Below are 23,800 nucleotides of genomic sequence, written 5' to 3' on the forward strand. Positions count from 1 at the left end.
AGTAATACTAACTAAACCATGTGGAATACAAAGAGGTACAAGACAAGGGGGCCCATTGTCACCCTTGTTATTTATACTGGTGCTTGAAATCCTGAACAGGGCCATAAGATTAGAGAACTGGAGGTTTAAAGATAAAACCGGAGACCTACAAGTTAAGAGCCTTTGCAGATGATCTGGTGCTGGCAATCCTGAGAGTATGGAATAAATACAAACTTAGGTTTTGTTCGAAAATACCTCTCTGACTGTCATCGCAAGAAGCTCATTTTAGAAGGGAAATGATTAGTCCACCTAATCAGGATTTATTGGAATTCTCTCAGGAACAAGTTAAAATTAAATCAAGAGAGGACTTAGTAGCAGGAGGGCACGCCTGTCAGTGGTTTCCATATATGCAAATTTTGGACAGATTCAAACTAGACAAGAGTCATTATGACTCTGAGAAATCTAAAACTGAATTTGTAATAGCCCTTTGTACAAATGATGAACATGTTGAAAATGATGAGCCAGTTTGGTGTAGTGGTTAAGAGCACGGGACTCTAATCTGGAGAGCCGGGTTTGATTCCCCACTCCTCCACTTGAAGCCAGCTGGGTGACCTTGGGCGAGTCACAGTTCTCTGGAGCTCTCTCAGCCCCACCCACCTCACAGGGTGATTGTTGTGGGGTAATAACAGCATACTTTGTAAACCACTCTGAGTGGGCATTAAGGGCGGTATTCTGGAAGCAGCTGGGAAAGATGCTGGCTTCCAGATAGCTCTAACGCACAGCCTCTTTCAACCCAGATTTAAATGAATCCTTACTTACAGTTAGAGCCAGTGAACGAGACATGGTTCTATCAGAAGCAAGATACATCTTTATTGGTCCAGATTTATTCGTAGACTAGCGATAAATTCATTATAGCTGTTACATCCTTGCTTGAGGGGAAAAGGTCCGAACAAAGGGAGGAAGAGGACCATAGACTTTTAACACCTTCACAGGAAATCTACAATAAACTTCTATATTGGAGGGGGACTACAATTCCCATGAGTACCAATTGTTAAAGGGACAGCACATAGTTCTGACTACACAGATACTGAGGCTTTCTAAGCTGTGGTTACAGTACAGGCAGTATATAAATCGAATGTTATTATTATTATGTTATTTCTAAAATGTATAAACTTTTGTTGAGGTTTGAGACGGAAGAAGAACAGGTAAAAGAAAGTATGATTAAATGGGAGAAAAATTGTGGACATGATATATTAATGGAGGAATGGGAAAATATGTGGACAAGAGGGCTGAAATTTACATTAAGCTCCAGTATTAAAGAAAATTTTTACAAAATGATGTATCGTTGGTATATGACTCCTGAAAAACTGGCTAGAATGTATAAGGGGGTGTCAAATGTATGTTGGAAATGTGCTAAACCAGAATGGACATTTTTTCATGCGGTGGACATGTAAGAAAGCAAAGAGTTTTTGGTTGCAGATACAATCATCGATTCAGCAGATTTTGAAGATTAAACTTCAGCTGAAACCAGAGAGTTTTCTGTTGGGAATAATGGACAGCCAATTGGAAAAAAGTTTTAGAACACTATTTTTATACTTTATTACAGCAGCAAGAGTACTTTACGCACAAAAGAAGAAAACTACAACATTGCCTACAGTGGAGGAATGGTTGACAAAAGTTTTGGAGTTTGCATTAATGGCAAAACTTACTGCATTAATTAGAGAAAGGACATTAGTTGACTGAATGGAAACCGTTAATAGACTTTTTGCACGAAATGGATAACAAGGATTTGATGACATCTGGATTTAAGGATTAAGAAACAGGAACAATAGAAAAACGAGGGATTTTGTGACTAACTTAGAATAAGTGGGACTCTAGAAATGATATATACTTGTTGCGCAGAAAATCGGAACTCAACTTGTAGCGTAATTTAGGGAGTTTTTTGTTTTCTTTTCCTCTTTAATAGATATATGTATTGTTAGTGTGTTATGTTTTTTTCTTGTTCTCTATGTTTGTTGTTTATTGTGTTGTGGTGTGTAGTTTATAGTTTAAATAAAGAAAATTTTAATACTAAAAAGTATACAATTTTTTCAGTGTGTGAATATTTACGAATGTGTGATTACACCAAGGGCCTTTTTCATTTAGTTTTTGCAAGATACAGAATATTTTGGCATAGATGGAGGTAGAAAACAAAAGGGGACAGGGTAGAAGAAACATATAAGAACAGAAAGTGTACGCAGTCCAGAACAATTCCCTTTGACTTGAATCTTCGTAAACCTTTTCTTATAAACTAGAAACTGGTTTTTCTTTTTTTTAAAAAAAACTAGCAGAAACAAGATCTTCAGGGAAGCACATTTTGTATCAGAATCCAGATTCCAGTATTTGACATAATGTATTGTGACTATATCTGACCTACAAACTTCATAGGGCTATCATTATACATTAATCTTCTGGATGTCCAAAAGGGAAATAAACATGTAACAAACAAGCATTTGAAAATAAACCTCATACAAGCATTCCTGGCTGCAGCTCCCAATTGTTCATTTGGGGACAAACCCAGCACTACATAATGTGCAGAAAATGGCGATAGGGTAGGCCTAATAGTTAAAAAGGAGCTCCCTTTAAATCCCTGTGTGTCTCCTAGCTTTTCATTTAAATCAGTGGATCCTTTCAGCAACTGTACAGACTTTAAATGGAAAGCCATTTCTTTGGCAATTTGTCCAGAGCATCCCCATCTCTGAATCAAAGACCATTTTTAATAGGTGCAGCAACCTAAGTATTCAATAAGATTTTTCCCACCAGTCAATAATTACATGATTTATCAGAGAAAGATAATATTGCAATAAAAATACAACAAAAATACAGCAACACAGCCCTCAAGTTATTTCCAGAGACAAGATTATTAAACTGTTTTTTTCATTGTTCAAACAAGGGTTTTTGTAGCAAAGCACCAATTGCTGAATGGGAAGAAAATAGTTATTAGGCTCTGAAGAATTCAGTAGAAGTGGGAACTTATATAAACAAATCACTTCTGCAAATTCAGAGAGCTTGCTTTCATCTCATTTATGGGGTCTTTGGAGACCTCCATTAATTACCCTTAAGGTCTTTCTCACAAACTACTTTAAAAAAGGCAATTTATTTATTTATTTCCAATGAGGTGCTTCTTCTGAATGTATTAAATAATGCCTGCAAATTTAAAAGCGTTTTTATAAATAGGTAATTAAAAAAGGAAGATGAGGATTAAGTCAAGCTGCAAAACATTACCCAGAATCCACTGTGATTATTTCTATATTTAAAGCTAAATTTCTAGGCTCCATAACACAGAACACTTGTGAGGAAAGAGAAAGATCTTTGCAGGAAGTCGGTAAGACAAAATATAGGCTAGCCAAGCCAAAACTGAGAACGTTTACAGAAATGTCCCTGAAGCTCGGTTTGTCATATTGCAATTACACCTTGCCTACTGTGGAGCCAGAGTCCCTAATTTTACCACTAGAGGGAAGAATTGTCTCAACACATGGCAATGGTAGCAGGGGAATGGGTTTTCCTGAGCAATTTCCATAACAATACTCCCTCGGCTGTACGTACCTTCTAATTACTCAGTACAATTAAAATGACTAACCTAAAAACAAACTGAGGGGGGGGGAAGTACTCAACCCATATCTGAGGTTTCATTATCTTAAGATCTTGTTCTTGCTTTCTTATTTATCAAAACAAAAAAGGGGGGCAACTCCAGTCTCTCTCCCCAGTGTGAGCCTCCCTCTCCAAGTTGTTCAGTGAAGCAACATTGACAAAAGCAAAGAGAATTGAATTGCTTGTAAAACAAAAACTGAAACAACCAAAAAACCGAACAAACCCCCAAACAAAAGAGAAATGTTGTGGTATTTAGCCATCTGGTAGCTGCTTGAAAACAAATTGTCCTCCAAAGAGCAGAAATACAGTATGTTTTCTCTCAGTTCATTGGCTTATGAATCTGACTTTTTTTAGTAGAAAAGCTACTGTGTGTGGCAGCAGCAAACTTTTACTCCAGTGCCTCATCACTGAAAGGTCACCCTAGCCAACTGGGCTACTGCACCTTTGCTCCAGGGCCTTATCTGAAAGCACCTACTTAAAATGCTTTGGATTTTCTTCCTCCAAATGACAGCTTGCCTTGTAACTGCTGATGTTCAGAGGCTTAAATCCTTCATTTTATAAGGCTAGTCATTAAAGGGAAGATGGCAGCCAAGTCAGTCATTTTTCTTCCCATTGACAATTGGTGACATTTCTCCAGCAGTGCACAAGGTGTTGAAAACCTGGCAGCTGTTACCTCCTGCAAAGGAGCTCCTTTTTTATCCTCCCCTTGACAGTTTAACTCAGTGGGTCAGCACCTTTCAAGACTGAAAAGTATCACTGAAGTGGATAGCCAAACTTGAATTACTGCACCCTCCCCAATCAATGTAAACTCTCACTGCAGGTGAAATGCTCCAGCTATAGAGGTGCATGGGGGAGGAAAATGTAATGCCCTAAGCCAGATGGGTTTCTTCTTGTGCTTTAAAAAAAAGAAAGAAAGGAACAAGCTAACAAGGGGACAGTTACTTTGTTAGCTTCTTGGCCTCTCTCATGGCTCTGAAGCCCCAGGGTTCCAGCCACACACAAGAGAAAAGAATTCAGCACACACATAAACACTTAAAGAAATATAACTAGGGAGATGGCAACATGCTGTTTTCAAAGAGTTGAGAGTCCCGTTCAGAGCTTTATTTATCACCACCCACATTTACTGCGCTGTAAGTGGACACGGAAACAAAAGGTCAGGAGAACAGACAATGCTTGCAATTTACTCCATTACAGAGGAAGGCAGAAATGCAGCACATCTGACAGACCCCATTAGCGTTAAAACAGAGGGAAAAATTGGGGTTTTATGCTACATGACAACATCTCTGCTGAGCAATTGTCATTTGCTGCCTATCCAGTGTTCAAGGTATTATAAGGTCCTTGGTGTAAAAGGAAAGATCTGTAATTGTTACCAAGAAAACACATACATGATGAAATTACATTTGAGAGTTTTATTTGAATTCATACTAGGTCCATTTTATTATTATATTATTTATAATATTATATTTATTATTATATTATTATATTATTATATTAAATACTGATACAAAATTACTATTTTAGCACTGACCCTCTTTTCTCAGAAAGATCCTCTACCGTAACTGTAAGCTGATGGAGAGAAAATGGCATTTCTTTGTAGTGTTTCTTAACATAGTTGCTGAGGAAATTTAATTAATACAATTGAATGAATTAATCAAAAACCACCTCACAGGAGTTCACAAACAGAAGAACCTCTTATTTTGTCTCTCTGTCATTATATAGCATGCTTATACCTGTACACATCCTATGGCTGGGACTCTGCAACACTGCTTGTAAGACCTGAAATCTCCATATATTTCAGCCATAGAATTCCATGAGGAACTGCTGAAGGAAGAGTTCTTGAAAATACTTTAGAGGGAGGGGAAGGAGACAAGAAAAGCAGCTCTGTGGCAATGTGTGTGGAGGGAGAGATGGCAATGGCCTCCTTTCTTTAATTCCACCTGGAGGCATCATGGAGAGGCTCGATCAAAACACAAGTACAACACACATCACTACAATCCTGCTGTCATCAGCACTTCCCCACATGGCACCTTTTGACATGATTTCCTCTCCACAGAGCCTCCTCCCTACCTTATAGAACAAGTCTTGACAGCAAAAAGGCACTTCATTATTAGCCCATTTAAACAAAGGAGAGGAGCTTTCCTTAAACAACTTGTATTGTGCCAATCTTTTTAAAGAGACAGTAGGGTAATCAAGTTCAGGGCAGCCCTGGACAGCTGCCCTGTGACCTGTGCCTGCTGACCCTTGCTATTCATCACTTTCCTCTGGAGTATGAGGGCAAGCTCCCAGGGAGTGACCACCACAATAGACAGCTACAAGACAACAATAATATGGTTCCTGCAAAAAGAAGGGAGGGGAGAGCCCAGATGGCACTGCAATAAATTTACAAATCTTCATTCATGGCTCTGTATAAGACATCAAAAAGGCAAAAGGCTCAAAGTTCCCTGGGGAGCTTCCCCCTCATTGCTTTCTAAAGGATAGCTCTTTTTCAAGACTACTAAGCTAGAGTTCTTCAGAAATGGAGACGAAGCCCTTAAAATTACAAATGCCTGACCTAATCAACCTACCATTCGGCTCCAATGCTAAATGATGGATCCTGAAAACTAATTACAGTTTTTTGGCAAGGACTTTGAATTTAAAATGGAAACACACAGGTTAAAAAGGCACTGAAGCATTTGAAAGTCTCTCTGAAGAAAGCTGCACACATGCACAGAGCAGGTCTCAAACCAGCAGCCTGATTCAATAATTCACATGTTTATTTTTAAAATGAATCAGATTAGTCCCATGTGTGACCTGCCGGTCCATCTGTATTCGCTGGACTTAATGGGCAGTCTTCGCACACTATCTTCAGCTTGAAGTATGAGAGAGATAAATTTAGTTTAATTTTCAACAGATCAAGCTATCCATTTTCCAAATGGACCATCTGGATCAGCCTATTAAAATTAATTTATAACTTAGCAGCAAGAAAATTCGTTTGTTAGTTTAAACATAGTTGCCAAAAACTTTGTTCCCTTATCATGGTTTTCAAAGACTTCACTCAAATCCACAGAGCCCCCACCCCTTCCAATTTTTATCAAAAATCTTTCCTCTCAGAATACTTGCTTACAGAATCTACTTATATTTGCTCCTTTAAAGTACTCACAGATTTAAATTAGCTTGTGTACTAATATCTTCAACGCAAGAGTAATGGAAAATAGTAAAAAATAAAGCCCCTCGTATGTTGCAACCACACTGGAAAATGTGTCTCTATCAGAAAAAGGTGTTTACTTTGTAGTACATCTGATCTGACAGATATACACAGATCAGGCAGATGATGCTTACAGTGGTTCCCCGGCTCATATTCCTGTAGCTGAATATACATTGGTGCTGCTTGGCACAAGTTACAATTTTTTCCTGACATGGTATCTATGAGAAAGAAAAAGCAATGTTGACCCCAGCCCCTGATTCAGCCTGTAAAAAAATACTGACCTTCAGCGGTATATAATCTAATAACATTTGATTTATATACCTCCCTTCAGGACAACTTAAAGCCCACTCAGAGCAGTTTACAAAGTATGCTACTATTATTCCCACAACAAAACACCCTGTGAGGTGGGTGGGACTGAGAGAGCTCCTAGAAGTTGTAGGGATGCCATTACCCCACCTGGAACGGGGGATCCCCTGCTCCCAACTTCCCACCCCTGCCCCCTTGGGCAGTCGCCTCGGGTGCCCCCTCAGGTGGGGTGGCACACCCCCAGCAGCACAGCACACCCCCATTTCAGGCTGCAGCAAGTCCATTTGGGGCTGAATCATACCACACGGTGGGGCGATTCAGCCGCTTGAGGCAATTACAGCGCGGGTCAAAGGGTGCCCAGGCCGCCCTTTGACCAGCGTGATGACTTCACTCCCGAAAGTAACATCATCACACCAGCTGGGAGTGCGGAACCACCATGGAAAAGCTAGGTAGGAACCAGCGTCCCAGTCTCCTGCCAGGGAAGTGAAGGGACCTGGCAACCCTAAGAAGCTGGGACTGACCCAAGGTCACCCAGCTGGCTTCAAGTGGAGGAGTGGGGAATCAAAACTTGGTTCTCCAGTAGAGTCCTGTGCTCTTAACCACCGCCCAGAGCCCCTGAGGATGGGCGGTTTATAAATCAAAGTAATAAAATAAATAAAATACATCAAACTGGCTACAAGCCTGAGAAGAAGAGGAGTAATGCGGCTTTGTATGAGAGATACTTTTCTTTGTATTCCTCCCCTCTAAGCTAAGAGTTCAACTCTTCACTTTTAAACTTTTAAGTCAAAGTTTTAAAGTTTTTAAAGCTTTTAAGATGTAGTTTTAAAGCTTTTAAAACCGAGTTACCACTTCCAACGCCAGTTAAAAAGCTGATTAATGACCTGCTGGAGCATTGTCTCAAGCAGGCTGGAAACTTTGTAAAGCTGTGTGGGTCAATGCTATTAGTGTAGATCTCACACCTTACTCGCAGGCTGCTGCTGTTATAGCTATTTTGGAACAATTTTTCTATTTTATTTTTACTTATACGCACACACACACAAATTTATATTTTATAACAATTTTAAGGAAAAAATTAATTAAGACCAACATAGTCAAAATTTTGTCCTTTTCTGGTACTGCCATTGCTTTATTATTCTGTATTATTTTATATTAATTTGTATTTAGTACTTAACTCTAGTTTATATTTATATTTAATTCCAGGTAAATATTATACCCTTCTTTTAATGCTAAGATGAGGATTAAACGCAGGCTGGGGATTAAACGTAGATATCCCCCTGAAGAAGGAATACAACGTGTAACAAAACAGAGCCGGCTAAAGGATCTTTTGGGACAGAAACAAGAAACCGTTTCAATGTTTTGGATACTTCTGAAAAGGAGTTACAGCAAGACAATGATCAAGAGTTGGAGGAGAGCATAAGAGTTAGGGAAGCAACCAAGGGAAGAAGTGAGCTACTACTACAATGCTCCCTTTTAGGTGATATAAATGCTGAAACAGGTGATCAGGAGTTGGAGGAGAGCATGGGACCTAGAAAAGTAGACAACAGAAGTAGTGACATAGATATTAAAATGCAGGAAGATAAGTTTAGTATATTGGCAGACCAAACATCTTATTGCCAAATCTCTTGATAAAATTTACGAAAAATTAGACTATTAACTTCTTACATTCTTCATAAAAAGAAGCAAGAGAAGGAAGTAACCAGTGGTCCCTTGAATTCTCATCCATCTAAATATCTCTGTAAGTATTCACAACCGGGAACTAAATTGAGCCAACAAACTTTGATTTTTAAACTGAACGAAATTATCTTTGAAAGCTTCCCTTACCAAGGCAGTGATATAAGCTGGCAGAATAAGCGGCAAGCTAAAAGATATCTCAGCTACTTATTAGGAATACCAGTAAGGGAAATAGATTTATGTATTAAGCTGAAGAAGCTGTCATCCAAAAAAAGGTAGTTGAATGTGAAGCAATATTTTTACTTAACTTTTTAATTTTTTTATTTAACAATTTATACAATTAAAAAACTGTAACTACTATAACTGTCCATTCCTCTCCCCTCAATTCCATTTTATTGTTTGTTCAAAAAACTAATAAAATTGTTATAATATTCGTATAAACATACTGGGGTCCTCCACGTGGGTAATCTGCCCCAAGTGCCTTTGGGGAAGTGGAAGGGCAGAGTGTAAGTCAAATAAAATAAATATTTTTTCCTGCTTCCCCACAAAATTGTGGTACATTGTGACCTCTGGGGCTTTCCCCAGCTTTTCTCCAATCTTTCTCAAACCTGCTTTGCTCTGAAAATTTGAGAAATATCACAGTAAAATCTGGATGGCTGCTGTGTGGGTGGACAAATTCAGGTTTTCTGGTCTGCATTAGGGGTGTGCAGCGGGAAATATTTGGTTTTCCCACTTCGGGTTTACCCGAAGCGGGAAAATGATTCGGAATAATCCAAAACTCAAAGCGGCTTGCTTCGGTGTCCTTCAAAATGATTTAGAGCATACTGAAGTGATCCCCACCTCCCCCCTGAGCCCCCCTTCCCCAACCCCCAACCCAACTTACCTTTCCCAAGGGCCAGAGCAGGTGCCTCTGCCGCCGCCGTGGCCAGTAGGGCGGCAGGGAAGGCTGCAGCTGGTGCCTCTGCTGCCTGCACCACTGCTTCAGCCTCTGTGGCGGCCGGCACAGCAGCGGTGTGGGCCACTGCTCTGGCCTCTGGGGCAGCTGGCAGGGCGGCAGCAAGTGCCGGCGCCTACGCCACCCGCACCACCGCTTTGGCCTCTGTGGTGGCTGGCAGGGCGGTAGTGAGCACTGGCGCCACCCGCGCCGCCGCTTTGGCCTACCCGGTGGCCGGCAGAGCAGCAGCAAACACCTGTGCTGCCACAGGCCACCGCTGCGGCTAACAGGGGGGCTGCGCCACCGCTTCAGCCTCTGCGGTGGCTGGCAGGGCAGCAAGGAAGGCTGCTGCTTCCACTGCCACTAGGTAAGTGGGGTGGTGGTGGCCATGATTCGGAAATACCGAATCTTTACTAATCAGGCGCGGTTCAGGGTTTTTTTCCGAACTGAGAACCCGAAGAGCACACCCCAAGTCTGCATGGCAGCCATTTTTCCCTAGCTCTGTCCCCGAGGCAGCCATCACTCACCACCAGGGGTAAGTCTCCAACCCCTTCCTTGCAGAGATATAAGGGAACAGGCGTATCTTCAAAAAGGAAGGAGATAGAGACTTAATTTTTTAAAAAATTAATGAAAGCTGGAAATTCAGAGAACACGCTACACCTATTGTTATAACAAGTGGTAACATTGAAACAATGGTACTTTGATATAACGATATTTTTATGCTGATTTTTTAGAAAAAACACTGCAAAAGCCTTTGTGTCCCAGGGGAGGGGGGTGGTCACTTCCAGGATATTGGGGCAAGGAAACTGTGGGGAAATCTGCCATGCAGAAGCCCTATACCTGCTGTGCTTTATATGCAGCTCTACCATCAACAGGAAAACCACAAATCTCTATCCATGTGTAGAAGACTCCACTGCCTTAGATTGGTTTGATTTTTTCTAGCAAAGATTCTTTTCTTTCAAAAAAAGCAATTATACGCCATCATTGATCCATAAAACAATCCTTCTTTTGTTTCCCTTACTGTGTCCTGACTTGTTGCAACTGTTTGTTAATAATTATAAGATCCCAAACTTGAACATGAAGGAATGATGCGAGTTTAGGAACAATTTACCAAGACAAAGGAAAAAAGACTGGCAAAAGCCTTCAAGGTAAATTTTAATTTTTTTAAAGAAAGTTTTGGACTTACAATGAATTTGTCCTCTTGAGAATGATGGAGAAGAGAATATACAATCTATCTTTGCAAGACAGTGACTTAAAGCATGGCATTTTTACCTCTCTCTGTTATTCCTTATGGAATAACAACCTGCAAACATTCAGTCTAACCTCACCTTTCCCTTTGCCACTGTCCCAGAGATTCTCAGCTGCACCAGTTGTTGCCATCTTCCTCATCTTGTCCAGCATGTTTGCTAGGATATTGTGCATGGAATCGTAACAGGCGTCAACAATTATGTTTATAATCCTACTACATAAAAGGTGAGCTGTATTCGTGATGACTCACCTTTTATTCATGCGCAACTGCAGTCCTCTGAAGCCTCTGCAACTTCAGAAGACCCCGCAGCAAGTCGGCTCCACCCTTCCCAGCCCCCATTGGGCCAAGCCCATGTCAGGAAGGCCCAGAGTGCCTGTGCAGTCTCCCCAGCCCCAATCCGGGCACGGTGACAGCAGCGAGAATGCACAGCCTGCCTACCAGTCCTCTGGAGCCCTGGTCTAGGCGTGGTGGCAGCAGCGGGAATGTTTGGCCCGCCTGTTAACCCTTCCCAGCCCCGACTGGGGTGTGGCGGTGGTGGGAATGCCCCACCCGCCTGTCAGCCCTCCTCAACCCCGATCCAGATGCAGCAGCGGCAGGAATGCCTGGCCCGCCTGCCAGCCCTCCCCAGCCCCAGCTTTCTAGAGCCTATTGTATTTCCCCCCTCAACGGGCTTTGTTGCTAGTTGTATATTATGTCAGCACAAGTTGGGTTTGTGTAAGTGCACCTAACACGCATGATTCATTTATGAGATCAGAAGCCACCTCATTAACTCATTTTATGTTTTTTCTCTTCATGTCCAAGTTGGGGCCAGGAATATCATTTACTGTTGACCTTTGTTACAGTCACATGAGAAGGAAACAATAACTTGCTTAGTGGCATTAGAAGTTTGATATTCCTCAAGGATCAACAGGCTGCAGAAGACAAAGAAGTCTATGCTGGGCATAAGTAGCCAGGTAATGTTGTCGTAGAAAAGAACCATTATCATTTGCCTGACCCACAGGGCTTCTCTTCACAGGCTAGTGCAAGATGGCATGCACAGAGAAGCAGTTCCCATGTTGTTATGAAAAAATATCAATGAACTCCCGATGTACCTTATGAATTGTGCTGTTTAGCTTGAAACTGTGCAATCTCTTTCAGCAAAAGACAATGATACAAGTACTGCCTTATATGGTTTATGTATTTTTAATTTTCCATGTAGTCAGAGGGTTCCATATGATTTGGGTGACGAAGCTGGATAGTTTTTGTAGATTCAAAGCAGGTACATACCTGCCTAAGTGCATTCTTCTCTGGAATGATCTTCCTGGGGGGTTCATCGTTGTTACAATCTTCTCTCTCGGAGGAATTCTATGAAGTAGAGTGGGGGGAGGGAGAAAACATTAATTCACATGTTCCTTCCCCCAATAAAGCAAGAGAAGCTAATGTTTCCAACAGTATTACCTTCTCTTTTTGAAGGTTAATTTCATGTTAAGGGCTATGAATGTTTTGTTATTTTGTTATATCTAAATTTGAATTAGTATATGGAACATGTATTCTCATAATGTATCAAGAATCACTGAATAAACACAGCACACTATAAAAGGACTATATAGACATGATCCGGTATGGCAGTGGCTCTCTTAGCCTCATGCAGATGGGAAAACCCAGTCATGAGGTCATTTAATTGGAGTCAGTGTACTGTGGTGGGGTAGACTAGGCCTGGTGGGACCTGCACTCAAATCCACACTATGCCGTGAAGCATTGGGCCAGTCACTCGCTGTCAGCCCAATGTACATCACAGAATGGTTGTAAAGATAACACTGGAAAGGGAGGGCTATGTACAGCTCCCTGAGCATCTTGGAGGAAGTGTAAAATAATGTGTACTAGAAGAAAAAAAGACAAGAGAAGACAAGCCATGGATCAAACCACACAAAACGTGTTCTCTTATTGAGCTATAGCCCCTACAAAATATGCCATGAATTTAAGACTGATAGTACCATACCCCATTCTCCTTCAAAACACCTCTCTTTTTCCATCAAAGGTGTATGATATAAATAAGGGTGGCAGGCAAGATACAATTCATTAGTTTTAGTTTCATGAGTAGCTATAACATGCTTATTTATTTAAAACATTTTTATGCTGCCTTTCCACCCAAATAGGGTCCCCAAGGTGGCAAATATGAAAACATGAAAAAGCTGAATGTTAAAAAAGCATTTAGAATAATATATAAAATTTTATATAAACATACAACACCAAAACCAGAGAGAAGGTTCAGTAACAGCTTCCTAAGACAACTTCCATCTGTGCAATGCTCACAGCTAGACACACTCAGCTGCAGCAAAAGAGCTGCATCACATAACTCAGGCCATTCTCTAAGACAGTGGTCTTTGACCTTTCTAGACCACAGTCACATGACAAGAGGCTAGTGCAGACCTCCAAAAGAGCTGGGGGCAGAAAACATAAGCCGAGCAATCCTTAACATAGTAAGAAGCCAAGGGTCACAGACATGAAGGAATCCTTCACTGAGTGACCTTGACTCATCATTTTGCTACTCGTCTCAGTATGTGCATGCACAAAGGAAAACAAGAGGCAGGGTTTGCTCTCTTCTCATGCACACAAGCAATGGTTGTTTCTAAAAGATCTAAAAGCACAAAAATGGGAACTCACAATTCAGCAAGAGGCTCTGCAACCCAACTTGACAGCCCTCAGGCTGAAGCTCACTGTTCAAGTAGACTGTTAGGTATTTCTCATATTACAGCACTACAAGTTATTTATTTATTTGATTTTCCCGCAAGCAGGCTCAGAGCAGATAATAAAAACAACTGAAATACATAGGGATAAAACAAAGATAATACAAATAAAGAAAATCAACAATAATACAGATTATTAAAACAGCATCCTCAATGCAGCACACGTATTGCACAACCTGTCCACAGCCAGCAAACCCATGAGACAGGGTGGCAAGCTATCAGATGACCAACAGAGCCCCTCCTTGACATAAAAGGTAGTATGTACCACTGAAGAATGAAGCCCTTTGGAACTGTATACACATAACAATGAGTGATTCCGCACACGTTGGATAATGCACTTTCAATGCACTTTATCAATCGTTTGAGGTGGATTTTTTTTTCCGCACATGAAAAAATCTGTTCCAAATGATCTATAAAGAGGATTGGAAGTGCATTATCCAACGTGTGCGGAATCACTCAATGTGACATTACTGCTTGGTGTTTTGATATTTGTTAAGCATGAATCCGATTCCTAGGTGTTTTAGAAAATATAGAAAAGTCATAATTTCTACTCAGACTAATCCAAATGAAGAGAAACGGTTGACTGTGATGAACTGAATATAACTGGGAAAGGGTACACAACATACTACCACCTGCTGTCTGCAATGTTCTGTTTAAAAAGTGTAGTTGAAGGATAGATCTGAAGTAGAGAAAAAGACAAAAAGGGATACATTATTCCACAAATAAGATACAATTTGGGGAGGGGGGCAGTGGGGACACAATGTGGAGAACAACTATGGCAGAAAGGGCATAAAAGAAATAGATACACTATACTTTTAGAGTGCAAGCTGAATATTACAAATTCCAACATGCTTCAAAGAAGAATTTCTTCTTTGTAGCCCATCCTCCTCTTTGTTCCATTAGCCTTCCCTCTGGGTCAACCTCAGTACCAAAAGCCATGGAATTCAATAGCCTTTATGTTGCCTGTCCCAACATGCTTCAAGTTTACCAATTTCTTCCTTGAAAGTAAACAGCTAATTTGAAGCCTTTGTTTAATTCATTATCTTTATAGGTGGCAAGACTAAGAGGTTGGCTGAACAAAGACCAGACAATGACTGCCAAGTGCATATGGTGGCTCACAGCTTGCCATCGCCCCATTCTACTGCACCAACACAGCAGACTATTAAAGTGGAGCGCTGCTCGTGCACTTTTGTCAGCAAGTTAAGTTACGCTTGGCAAAAGGCTGAGAGTCTAGAAAACATTACACTCCTTAAGAAGCAGCAAACAACAACAAAAATTGGAACTGATAGCTTAGAAAATTGAAATCCCTTTTTCCCATGGATGGACAATAAGCTTCAGAACATTTCTGAGATATTTACAAATGGTCAATTCCAGGGCCTGCTCAATGGCAGGCATCCTTTAACTATGCTATATACCTTAGAATGGCTGATTCCGCACACGTTGGATAATGCACTTTCAATGCACTTTATCAGTCGTTTGGGGTGGATTTTTTGTTCCGTACACAAAAAAAATCCATTCCAAATGATCTATAAAGAGGATTGGAAGTGCATTATCCAACGTGTGTGGAATCAGCCAATGATAAGTGATACTCATATCTCTAAGCATCATTCCTCACTAGGCATGCTAAGTGCCCGCTTTGGATGGGCAGTTTCTCAGTGAAGGGTCCTCCCACTTATCTCTCAGAGGTTGATGAGAGAAATAGTGTGGGGGAAATGACAGGCTATGTGCTGATGTCACATCTGGGCAAAAAACCTGGATATAACAACAGACAACAACCCAGAAGCTCTATGGTTATACCACAGAGTTTCTAGAGTAGCTGACACACTGACATCACATCTGAGTTTTTGCCTAGATGTGACGTTTGCACGTAGCCCATTTCCATCGCTTGCCCTCTTCCCAAAGCTCCCAGGGATACTGGGATACTGCCTGGTATCCCTATTCCTCACTGAGCTGCTCACTGAGTATACACAATGAAATGGGAGCTGGATTACTGATGGCTTACGGGGACCAAAAAAGGGTTGCCAGTAGTGAAATACAAAAACAATGAATATAGTATTCCAGAAGCAATGACAGAGTGCATAGCAAAACGTCTCCAGAAGCATTTGCTACATAGATACAGGAAGTTAGAGAAGACATAAGTGAAAAGAAACAAATGTGGATGAAAACAGACAATTCCTGCTACTGAATTTATTTTCATGACTGACTGAGGCTGCTCTCCTTGACAAGCTTCCTTACACAGCAGGCAAGCTCATACTGCAATATATGGAGTTTCTCACAAGCAGGCCTTGCACAACATGTGCCTCTTCATCCATGTGCCTCTTCTATTTCCCAAAGCTGACACAAGAATAGCAGGCTATTGAGACAATTCTATATTCTTAGAAAGGAAACAGGCCATAAAAGAATCTTGGCAGATCTCATTTGTGTGAAAAAACTTCATCCTGTAATTAATGGAATACTCTTACACCCACCACACCGTTTTTTACTATGGATGTCACAATGGACCCACAAAATGTCCCCTGCTGTTCAGTGTAAGCATCTAAACAACCATATTTAGAATTTCTTATAGCCTCCCAATTTAAACCAATGCTGGAACCAGATGTAATGGATGCATGAAAACATTCCAAAGGACTATCATTTGAAAAGAGGCACCTTTAAGATTGCCTCTGGTCTCACAGCAGGCATTACAACCATGCCAAGTGGGGAGGCACTTATAATTTTTTTGTGGGGGTGGGAGGAAAAGGGGTCTATGTGTGAGAGAGAAACCACATCAACGCATAGAGCACTTTTTATGCTTTCAAATCCTTAATCCTGTTTGGAGCTGTCAGTGGGGGTTAATGGAAGCTTTGGATAGGAGAATTCCAATCTGGTTGGCAGATGGATAGGTCGGTTATAGCTGCATAACTATGTCTTGCCTGGAGGCACAATTCAGAACACTGTTAAAGCAATATAAAGTCGCTGTCAAGCTGAACCATTTGGATCGGTAGCAAGGAGAAATAATAATAAAAGGAGTTCATTTCTGGGCCTTGCGTGTTCATGCTAGTATGCAGAAACTGATTAATTGTTGTCGTGTGCTGGTCGGCTGTACCTCCAATTCCTACTTCTGGAGTAGATTTTGCATGCTAATATAATCATTCTCCCTCTTGAGACATTAGCAAATAATCAAATGAAAAACAGGATCATAATTTACTGAGATTCGGGCAATTCTCTATGCAAATTTGACTTGTTATTGCTGCTGCCTCGTTAATCTGAATGCCTTTGACAAACTCCTTTGATTTATGAACTCATGACAACTCCAATGTGTATATATTTTGCTAGATTGACATTATCATTAAGAGTGGGTGGACTGAGCTCATATGAATGGCTGATTTTATTCGCTGGTGTCGGCTGCTCAACAGCTGAGCATCTCCTTTGCACAAAGCCCCCAAGCACAAGGCTCTTCCCATCTACCCATCCATTCATCATCTCGATGTTAATTGGCCCAGGCTTTAAGCAAATTTTCAACACGATTTAAAGGCACGATGACACTGATTACTGACCCTCTGCCATACGGTGCCTATTGATTAACCTGACAGAGATGATGAGCTTGAGGGAAACTAGGTGTGTGGAGACCTCAAAGGGAAAAAAATATATTGTTTATGCAGGCAAAACACTTGTCATGATCCCAGAGGCCAGAATTTGTGCAGCCTTGGCCTTTAAAATATGCTATTGCCATTAAAACCTCCATCCAATAAAGAAAATGCATGCTGCTTTGGAGGAGAGAAGACAAGTTACAAATATCTTGTCAAGTGCAGTACCTATTTTAGCAGAGCTTCCAGAGAAAAGCAAATCTCTTCTCCAACAAGGAGGACTTAAGGGGAGTGGAAACGGAGACATTGGTATGAATTAAGTGTGTGCAGCTCCACATGAATGTTTCTGGTCTATAAAACTGAAACACAGCAGCAGCCAGTTTACAACTAATTTCATAAGTAGTCCAAGGACAATCTAAAGGTCAAACCTACATTCCAGATATTTTGATAGGCTGAAGCTTTGTTTTCTGATATTCTGGGACACTGAAACTGGATTGCATCATCCTATGGGACAATGCAAAGGGTGAGCAAGAGAGGAATGGAAAAAATCATTTGAATTACTTTTGCAACTCGGCTACAGTATGGATTGAAAGGGAAGGGGAATAAATGCCTGTCTAATGGCTGCAGGAGAGTAAAACTTTTGTAGTCCCTTTCCAATAATCTTTGTAAGTGATAGATGAGTCCGAAAGCCTTGCTACTGTAAAGGGACCAATACCATCCCGATTTCATAAATGCAGTTTGGCAGTTTATAAATCTCAGCTATTTCAAAAGCCACATTATGAAAACTGACACTGTTCCTGCCAAAACAAACGTAAACATCTTTACAGAAGTTATGGGCTCAACACCCAATTAAATCATTTGAGAGGATTTCCATTTCTTGTCTGAAGAAAATAAGTACTTGTGTGCAGCAAGTGGACTTTGCAAAGCTAGTGCTCTGGAGAAAAGAATCAGGATGACTGAATCAAATCACAAGATCAAAGTATAGACCAGTTCTGACCCAAAGAAATTACCCCCAACAAAAGGGATACAGATACATGGATCACAGCAATTGTGTCTTTCCTCTTCAGATCAAAAGATCTGCTCTCAGACTACTCAGTGCGACAAGCGTGCAATGCAGGCTGCAGTTCCTAGCTCTTAAGAGTTTCATTAAAAAGATGCTTCTTGTTATCTGTAAAAGGTTTCTATTTCATATAATTTGGCTCCAATTTAAAGCATAACTGTTTCATGCTAATGCAAAACACATTCTCATCTTTGATGGGATTTTGGACTACAACAAAAATGCAATTGTTCACTGAGCTATTCAGACACAATTTCAAGAACCAAAACAGCAATTAACATAGGGGGAGGGAAGGTGAGCACGACTGTACCATCCGGTTCTATGTTTCCTTAGGTGCTCAGATATTCTATGTTGATAATACTATACTTATTTTTCTAGCCATGTTTAAAAACGTCACATTAGTATGCTTCACTGCAATGAAACATGACATCAAAATTTCAAAGCACTGTCAATCATGTGAGTTCCTGATCAGTCCTAAATTAACTCATTGAAAGGATTACAATAATTTTTTAAAACTTCAACACTGCTTTTGCCTGTCTAAAAGCCTGCATAGGCACAAAAACAATAAAGATTTTCAAAAGTTTCAAAAGGATCTGAGATTAATAGTGTGACATTTCTAAAAAGCAAAAAAGATGATTTTAGGAGAAGGAAGGGGTGCCAAATGAATATCCTCTCTTCAGGATGTGAGCCCTGTTACCCATGTCTAAGAATTTAAGAGGATTCACAACTAGTATATGTTAAAATGCTCACATGAAAGCTACCTGGTACTGGCCTTTTAGATTAATTTTTGCTAGTATCTTATTTACACAAGTATTACATCCAGAGAACCTTTGAATATAATTTTCCACATATTAAGGATAGAACATTTGCTTCAGCTAATCAGGACATCTGGTTATTTTTGTAACTCTGCAGACATCTGCATTAGGCAGAGTTGTTTCTTAATTTCTCCTAACAAGAGGTTAGATTAGAACTACAGAAATTCTAAGGAAAATGTCTTTTTAAATATTCTACTTTAAATGTCAATATCAATTCAAATATTTACTTTTGTTCTGGACTAGATTTTTTATAATCTAAATATTTCACAGTATATTGTTTGAACCATACACATCAACCAAGGGGTATCTTTAAGAATGCTTTGTTAGAATTACCCACGCAATCATAGCAGGTTTTTTTAAGTTACAACTAAACTCTTTCCCACGTGGGGCTCTTCCATTGGTTCTGCCCCCGTACTGCATTGATTTGTCTCCAAAGTTCTGCACATATGGTCCAAATACCCTAATTCAGTCTCCAAACTGCTTCTCAGACTCATTTGTGGTCTGCAAGGAGAAAGGCTGCATCAGCTGCAGAACTGATCTTTCCTTGGCTTTTCTGCAGCTTTTCTCCCAGCACAAGCACCTCAAATTTTTTTCCAGCAAAGTCAAACCGGGGCTTTTTTGGAGTGCAGAATGCTTTTTCAGTGTGAAGCTTGGCCCTGGCCCCGCCTTTTGCCCTGCCCTTTAACCATCTGTGCCCTGACTGGTGGAACAGCAACCAATCCAGTTTTTTCCCTGAATTAAAGAAAAAAAAATAAATAGTAATGTTGCAATGTTGTTTTTTTACTTTAAAAAAGTGCAACTGCAGGGAAGAAAAATGCTGCAATATGGCTAACACAAAAACTCTGCAGAGAACCCTGAATCCCACTTGATATTTTAAAGCTTTAATCTGCTTCCTGTCCTTTTTATTTCATTCTTTTTTTGGCTTAATTTTTTTTTTAAAGAAAGGTTGCAAAGTTAGCGCCATTAAAAAAAAACTTGTAAGTTTCCTCAGGGATCGACTGAGGAACCTGACAAGTCCTCAGCTGATCAACTGACAAATCCTCAGCCCATCAACTGGCCTGTCTTCAGTCAATCTGCAGATGAAACTAATGTGTTCCCCCAGAAGGCCCACAGCAGAAATGGGGCATTTTTCTAGTACAGAAATAAAAAACAGACACTACTTTGGTTCAACTCCTTTAAAGTGTGGAATTAAAGAATCACAGCAGTACGGGGCCAGAACTGATGAATAAAGTGGATCCGATCCTTATGGGTTGAATACGCAGAAAGCCCAATGTAAAGTTCACCATGCAGAAGAGGTCTAAGTTAAACCCTGTCTTTATTCTGTACATCTCCTTCAGCTTCTTTCTCATGATAATAGTTTTGGTATTTTCCAAGTTCCCCTTTAAACCTACAATTTATTTATTTGTTTATTTGTTTACATTATTCATAGTCTGACTTTCTCACTGAGATTCAGGGGGGATTACACAGTGTAAATCAACATGACCAACAGCGGGACATTCAATAAACAATGCAATAGGATACACAAATGCAAATTTGCAGAGATTTGGAAACAAGCAGAAATTTGATACAGAGTTAAAACACTGCTTGATCAGAGCATAAGCAATTAAGCATTACATAGAACTACCCAGCAGGAACATACTTACAGCAGCAGACAGTACCCAACAGTACAGTCTACAGTCCCTATCCCTTTACCAATGCATCTCTTTAAACCATTTCGTTACAGTACTGCTCTCCTGTCTGTGTAAAAAAGCCCTCCTGAATAATTCAGTTTTGCATAGTTTGCAAAAAGCTAGGACAGTGGAATCTCTTCAAACTCCTTCAGGCTTGCCATTCCATAAGGTGAGGGCCATGTCAGAGTTGCATGGGTAGTTGTCGATTTTGCCCATTTGCAGGGTGGCACCTGCAGAAGGCCCTACTCAGATGAGTAAAACTGCAGTGGCACAGCACAGGGAAAAAGGCAACCCCTTAGATATGAGGGACCAAAGCCATAAAAGGCTATGATAGCCAATACCTTGAACTGAGCCTAGTAACTAATGGATAGTCAACGGTAGCCATTGCTAACTGCAGTTTGATTGGTGTGTTTAAAATGACAACGTGTTGCAAGGCATAATTTGTGGACTTAATTTTCACCTGAAATAAAAGTACATAAAAAGAAACCCTGAACACACATAACACATGTAATTACAATGATTACTTGGTTGTTTGTTCTGCTTTTACTTTGTTTGAACGCATGTTACTTTAGTAAACTGAATTCTGAATTCCAACATATAGAAGTACCAGATTTAAGAAATAGTCACTTCCATTCTTCCCTCTGCCATTTAGGAGCACCGGTGAAGGCTAAAATGAGTTGTTTGCTTGAGCTCATGTTCCAAGTGGTAAAGAACAGCACAAAGCTGTAGTAACATGCTGAAGAGGTGTCAAAAACATATTTCTACCACTAACAAGAGTTAGCATGAACCAACCAGTCTAGGGAGTTTCCTTTTTTTAAAAAAACTTTTTATATATTAAAATTCTCTAGACACAGATTCTCTTTCTGTGTTCAGTATTTATTATAGATTCATCTGCATAGGAACTGCAGGCACTTGATAAATGGATTATGAGGTTGGCTAGTTTCTCTATTCTCTCTGAACCCTCTCTTCAAATACTAACTTCTACTCCAAAATTTCTGACTGAAGCTTCCAATTTAAAGACTTGCTACACACACTGATTTTATGATTTTAAACCCAACGACCCATAAATTACCTAGAAAACATATTCAGTATTCCTTTAGCTGATCCCTACCTCAGTATCATCTTTAGGCCCCAGTCATCCTTTGCACTCACTATATGCTTTGTTGCTTTACGTTCCAAAGTAAGTCACTCCACCCATAACCATAAGATCATTTTTGAACAGATGGCAATAATGGGCCTCAGCCAAGGTTTGTAGATGGCAGCTGGGCCATTACACTTGGACGACCCTGCCAGCTAAGACGAGGACATACAGCTCAGCACAAACAAATCTTTTAAAATGTGCATTACAAGTAGACATAGGCACGAACCACATTACGAACGCAAAAAACCCACGAACCGCCTGATCGTCTGTTCGCAATCCGGCAGTTTGTGAGTGTCCAAGGCCAACGAACCAGTGTTTGTAAGAAGCCCAGTTCGTTGTGTCCGTCCGCGGTTCGTGAAGCCAGACAGTCAGGCGCCATCAATCAATTCCCTTGGAAACGGAGCCGGGGGAATGCCTGAACTGTCTGCACTCCTTCTGTTGCCCTGGAAACCCGAATGGAAGCCCAGCTTACCTTGATCAGCAGGTCTTCCTTCTGACCATGGAGCTGCAAAGTGATTACAACTTGGGAGAAGACACCCGGGGGAGGGGGTGTTCTGTAGCCATGGGCACTCCAATCTCATCCCTGCAAACCCTTCGAGTACATCCCTTGTACACTGGGCCAACGTCAACTGGTGGCTCTAATTGTATTGAGTGCAAGTTTCCTGGGGGCCTCGGATTGGAGAGGGTATAACTCCAAGATCCCTATTGCAATCTTGACCAAACTGGGGTGCTGGCAAAAATTTAAGGTTTTTTTTCTTCAGGGAAGGGGAATTTGATATAGGTAGCCTGTCAGAGAACAGAATCCCTTGCGAAACAATCAAGGAGGCTACCATTTGATATATAATTCCAGACCTGTTCTGCTGTTTACCCACTTAAGATTTCATTTCACAGAACTCAAATTAAATTCTTATAAATATGGATTTCACTCAATACAACTGCAACTTTGTAACAGAATCTCTTCAGCAAAAGAGGCCTCAAAAGTGCAAAAAATTCACTATTGAGTATTGACTAGGACATACTATATAAAAGTTTCTCTTTGACTTCTGCAAAGAGAGTTTGGACAATCAAACAATTGCTGCATGGAAAACAGAGTTATGTATATGTCCTGTTCCTATACATCAAGGCCAAGAAGATTTTTTTGGTTTCTAAAGAAAGTATACATCTTTAATCCCGTGTCTTGAAATCCAGTATATACACTCTCTTGCTTGGACATGAATGGCCTATTAAACCTACAACATATCTGTTTTAGTTAACTTCTGAGTGGGGAGGGGGCCAGGAGAGAAGCAAAATGTACTTAAATGCTGGGGTTTTCCCCCCTTGGGCTGAATGCCTTTCATCCAATAAGACATTCAAAGCAGTGACCCAGCAAATGGATTGAAAAAGCAATCTTCCATCTGAGTGCCACATTATCCTTCCTATTCAGTATTCTCTGTGAGAGATCTCAATCAGCTGGGTGCGTGTGTAAGAGACAGCGCAGCCCATTGCTGGGTTAATTAAACATTTGACATTAACACCCTCCCATCATTAAGCAAATAAAAACAGATAATTCAAACCACACTTCATACACAAGGTACACAACACACGTCAAAAATTAAGAGACCTCCCCAAACCCCCTGGGGAGGTTCCACTGGGGAGATAATCGGTTTAAATCTTAGCTGGTTTATCAATTACTCTATTGATTAAAGCAGGGTGATTACGCAAGGCTGTTTTCCTGCATGAGATAAACATCAGAGAAAGACAAACTCTGAAGGTTCAAACAGACTTCAAAAAGGAAGAGACCAATATGAACTTATCACGACTAACTTGAGATACGCAGATGGGGAAATTCTATTTTGTTTCACGGTAACAGAAGCGTTTCTGATCACAATGTGA

The 23,800-nt window shown here is 40.5% G+C and overlaps 1 protein-coding gene across 5 annotated transcripts in view; it reads right to left on the bottom strand.

Moving 5' to 3' along the window:
* The window catches only part of BTRC (beta-transducin repeat containing E3 ubiquitin protein ligase), a 198,308-nt gene that overhangs the window by 95,078 nt on the left and 79,430 nt on the right, over positions 1–23,800 (bottom strand). For 4 of the 5 annotated variants that reach the window (XM_054982810.1, XM_054982808.1, XM_054982809.1 and 1 more), the window contains one exon: positions 12,220–12,297. The exons of the other annotated variant lie outside the window; for it this stretch is intronic. In XM_054982810.1, the coding sequence (XP_054838785.1) occupies positions 12,220–12,297 (78 nt within the window). The remainder of the gene's footprint in view (positions 1–12,219; positions 12,298–23,800) is intronic. 5 annotated transcript variants of the gene reach the window in all.

The sequence above is a fragment of the Eublepharis macularius genome, chromosome 6 (assembly GCF_028583425.1).
Source record: "Eublepharis macularius isolate TG4126 chromosome 6, MPM_Emac_v1.0, whole genome shotgun sequence".
NCBI classification, from domain to species: domain Eukaryota; kingdom Metazoa; phylum Chordata; class Lepidosauria; order Squamata; family Eublepharidae; genus Eublepharis; species Eublepharis macularius.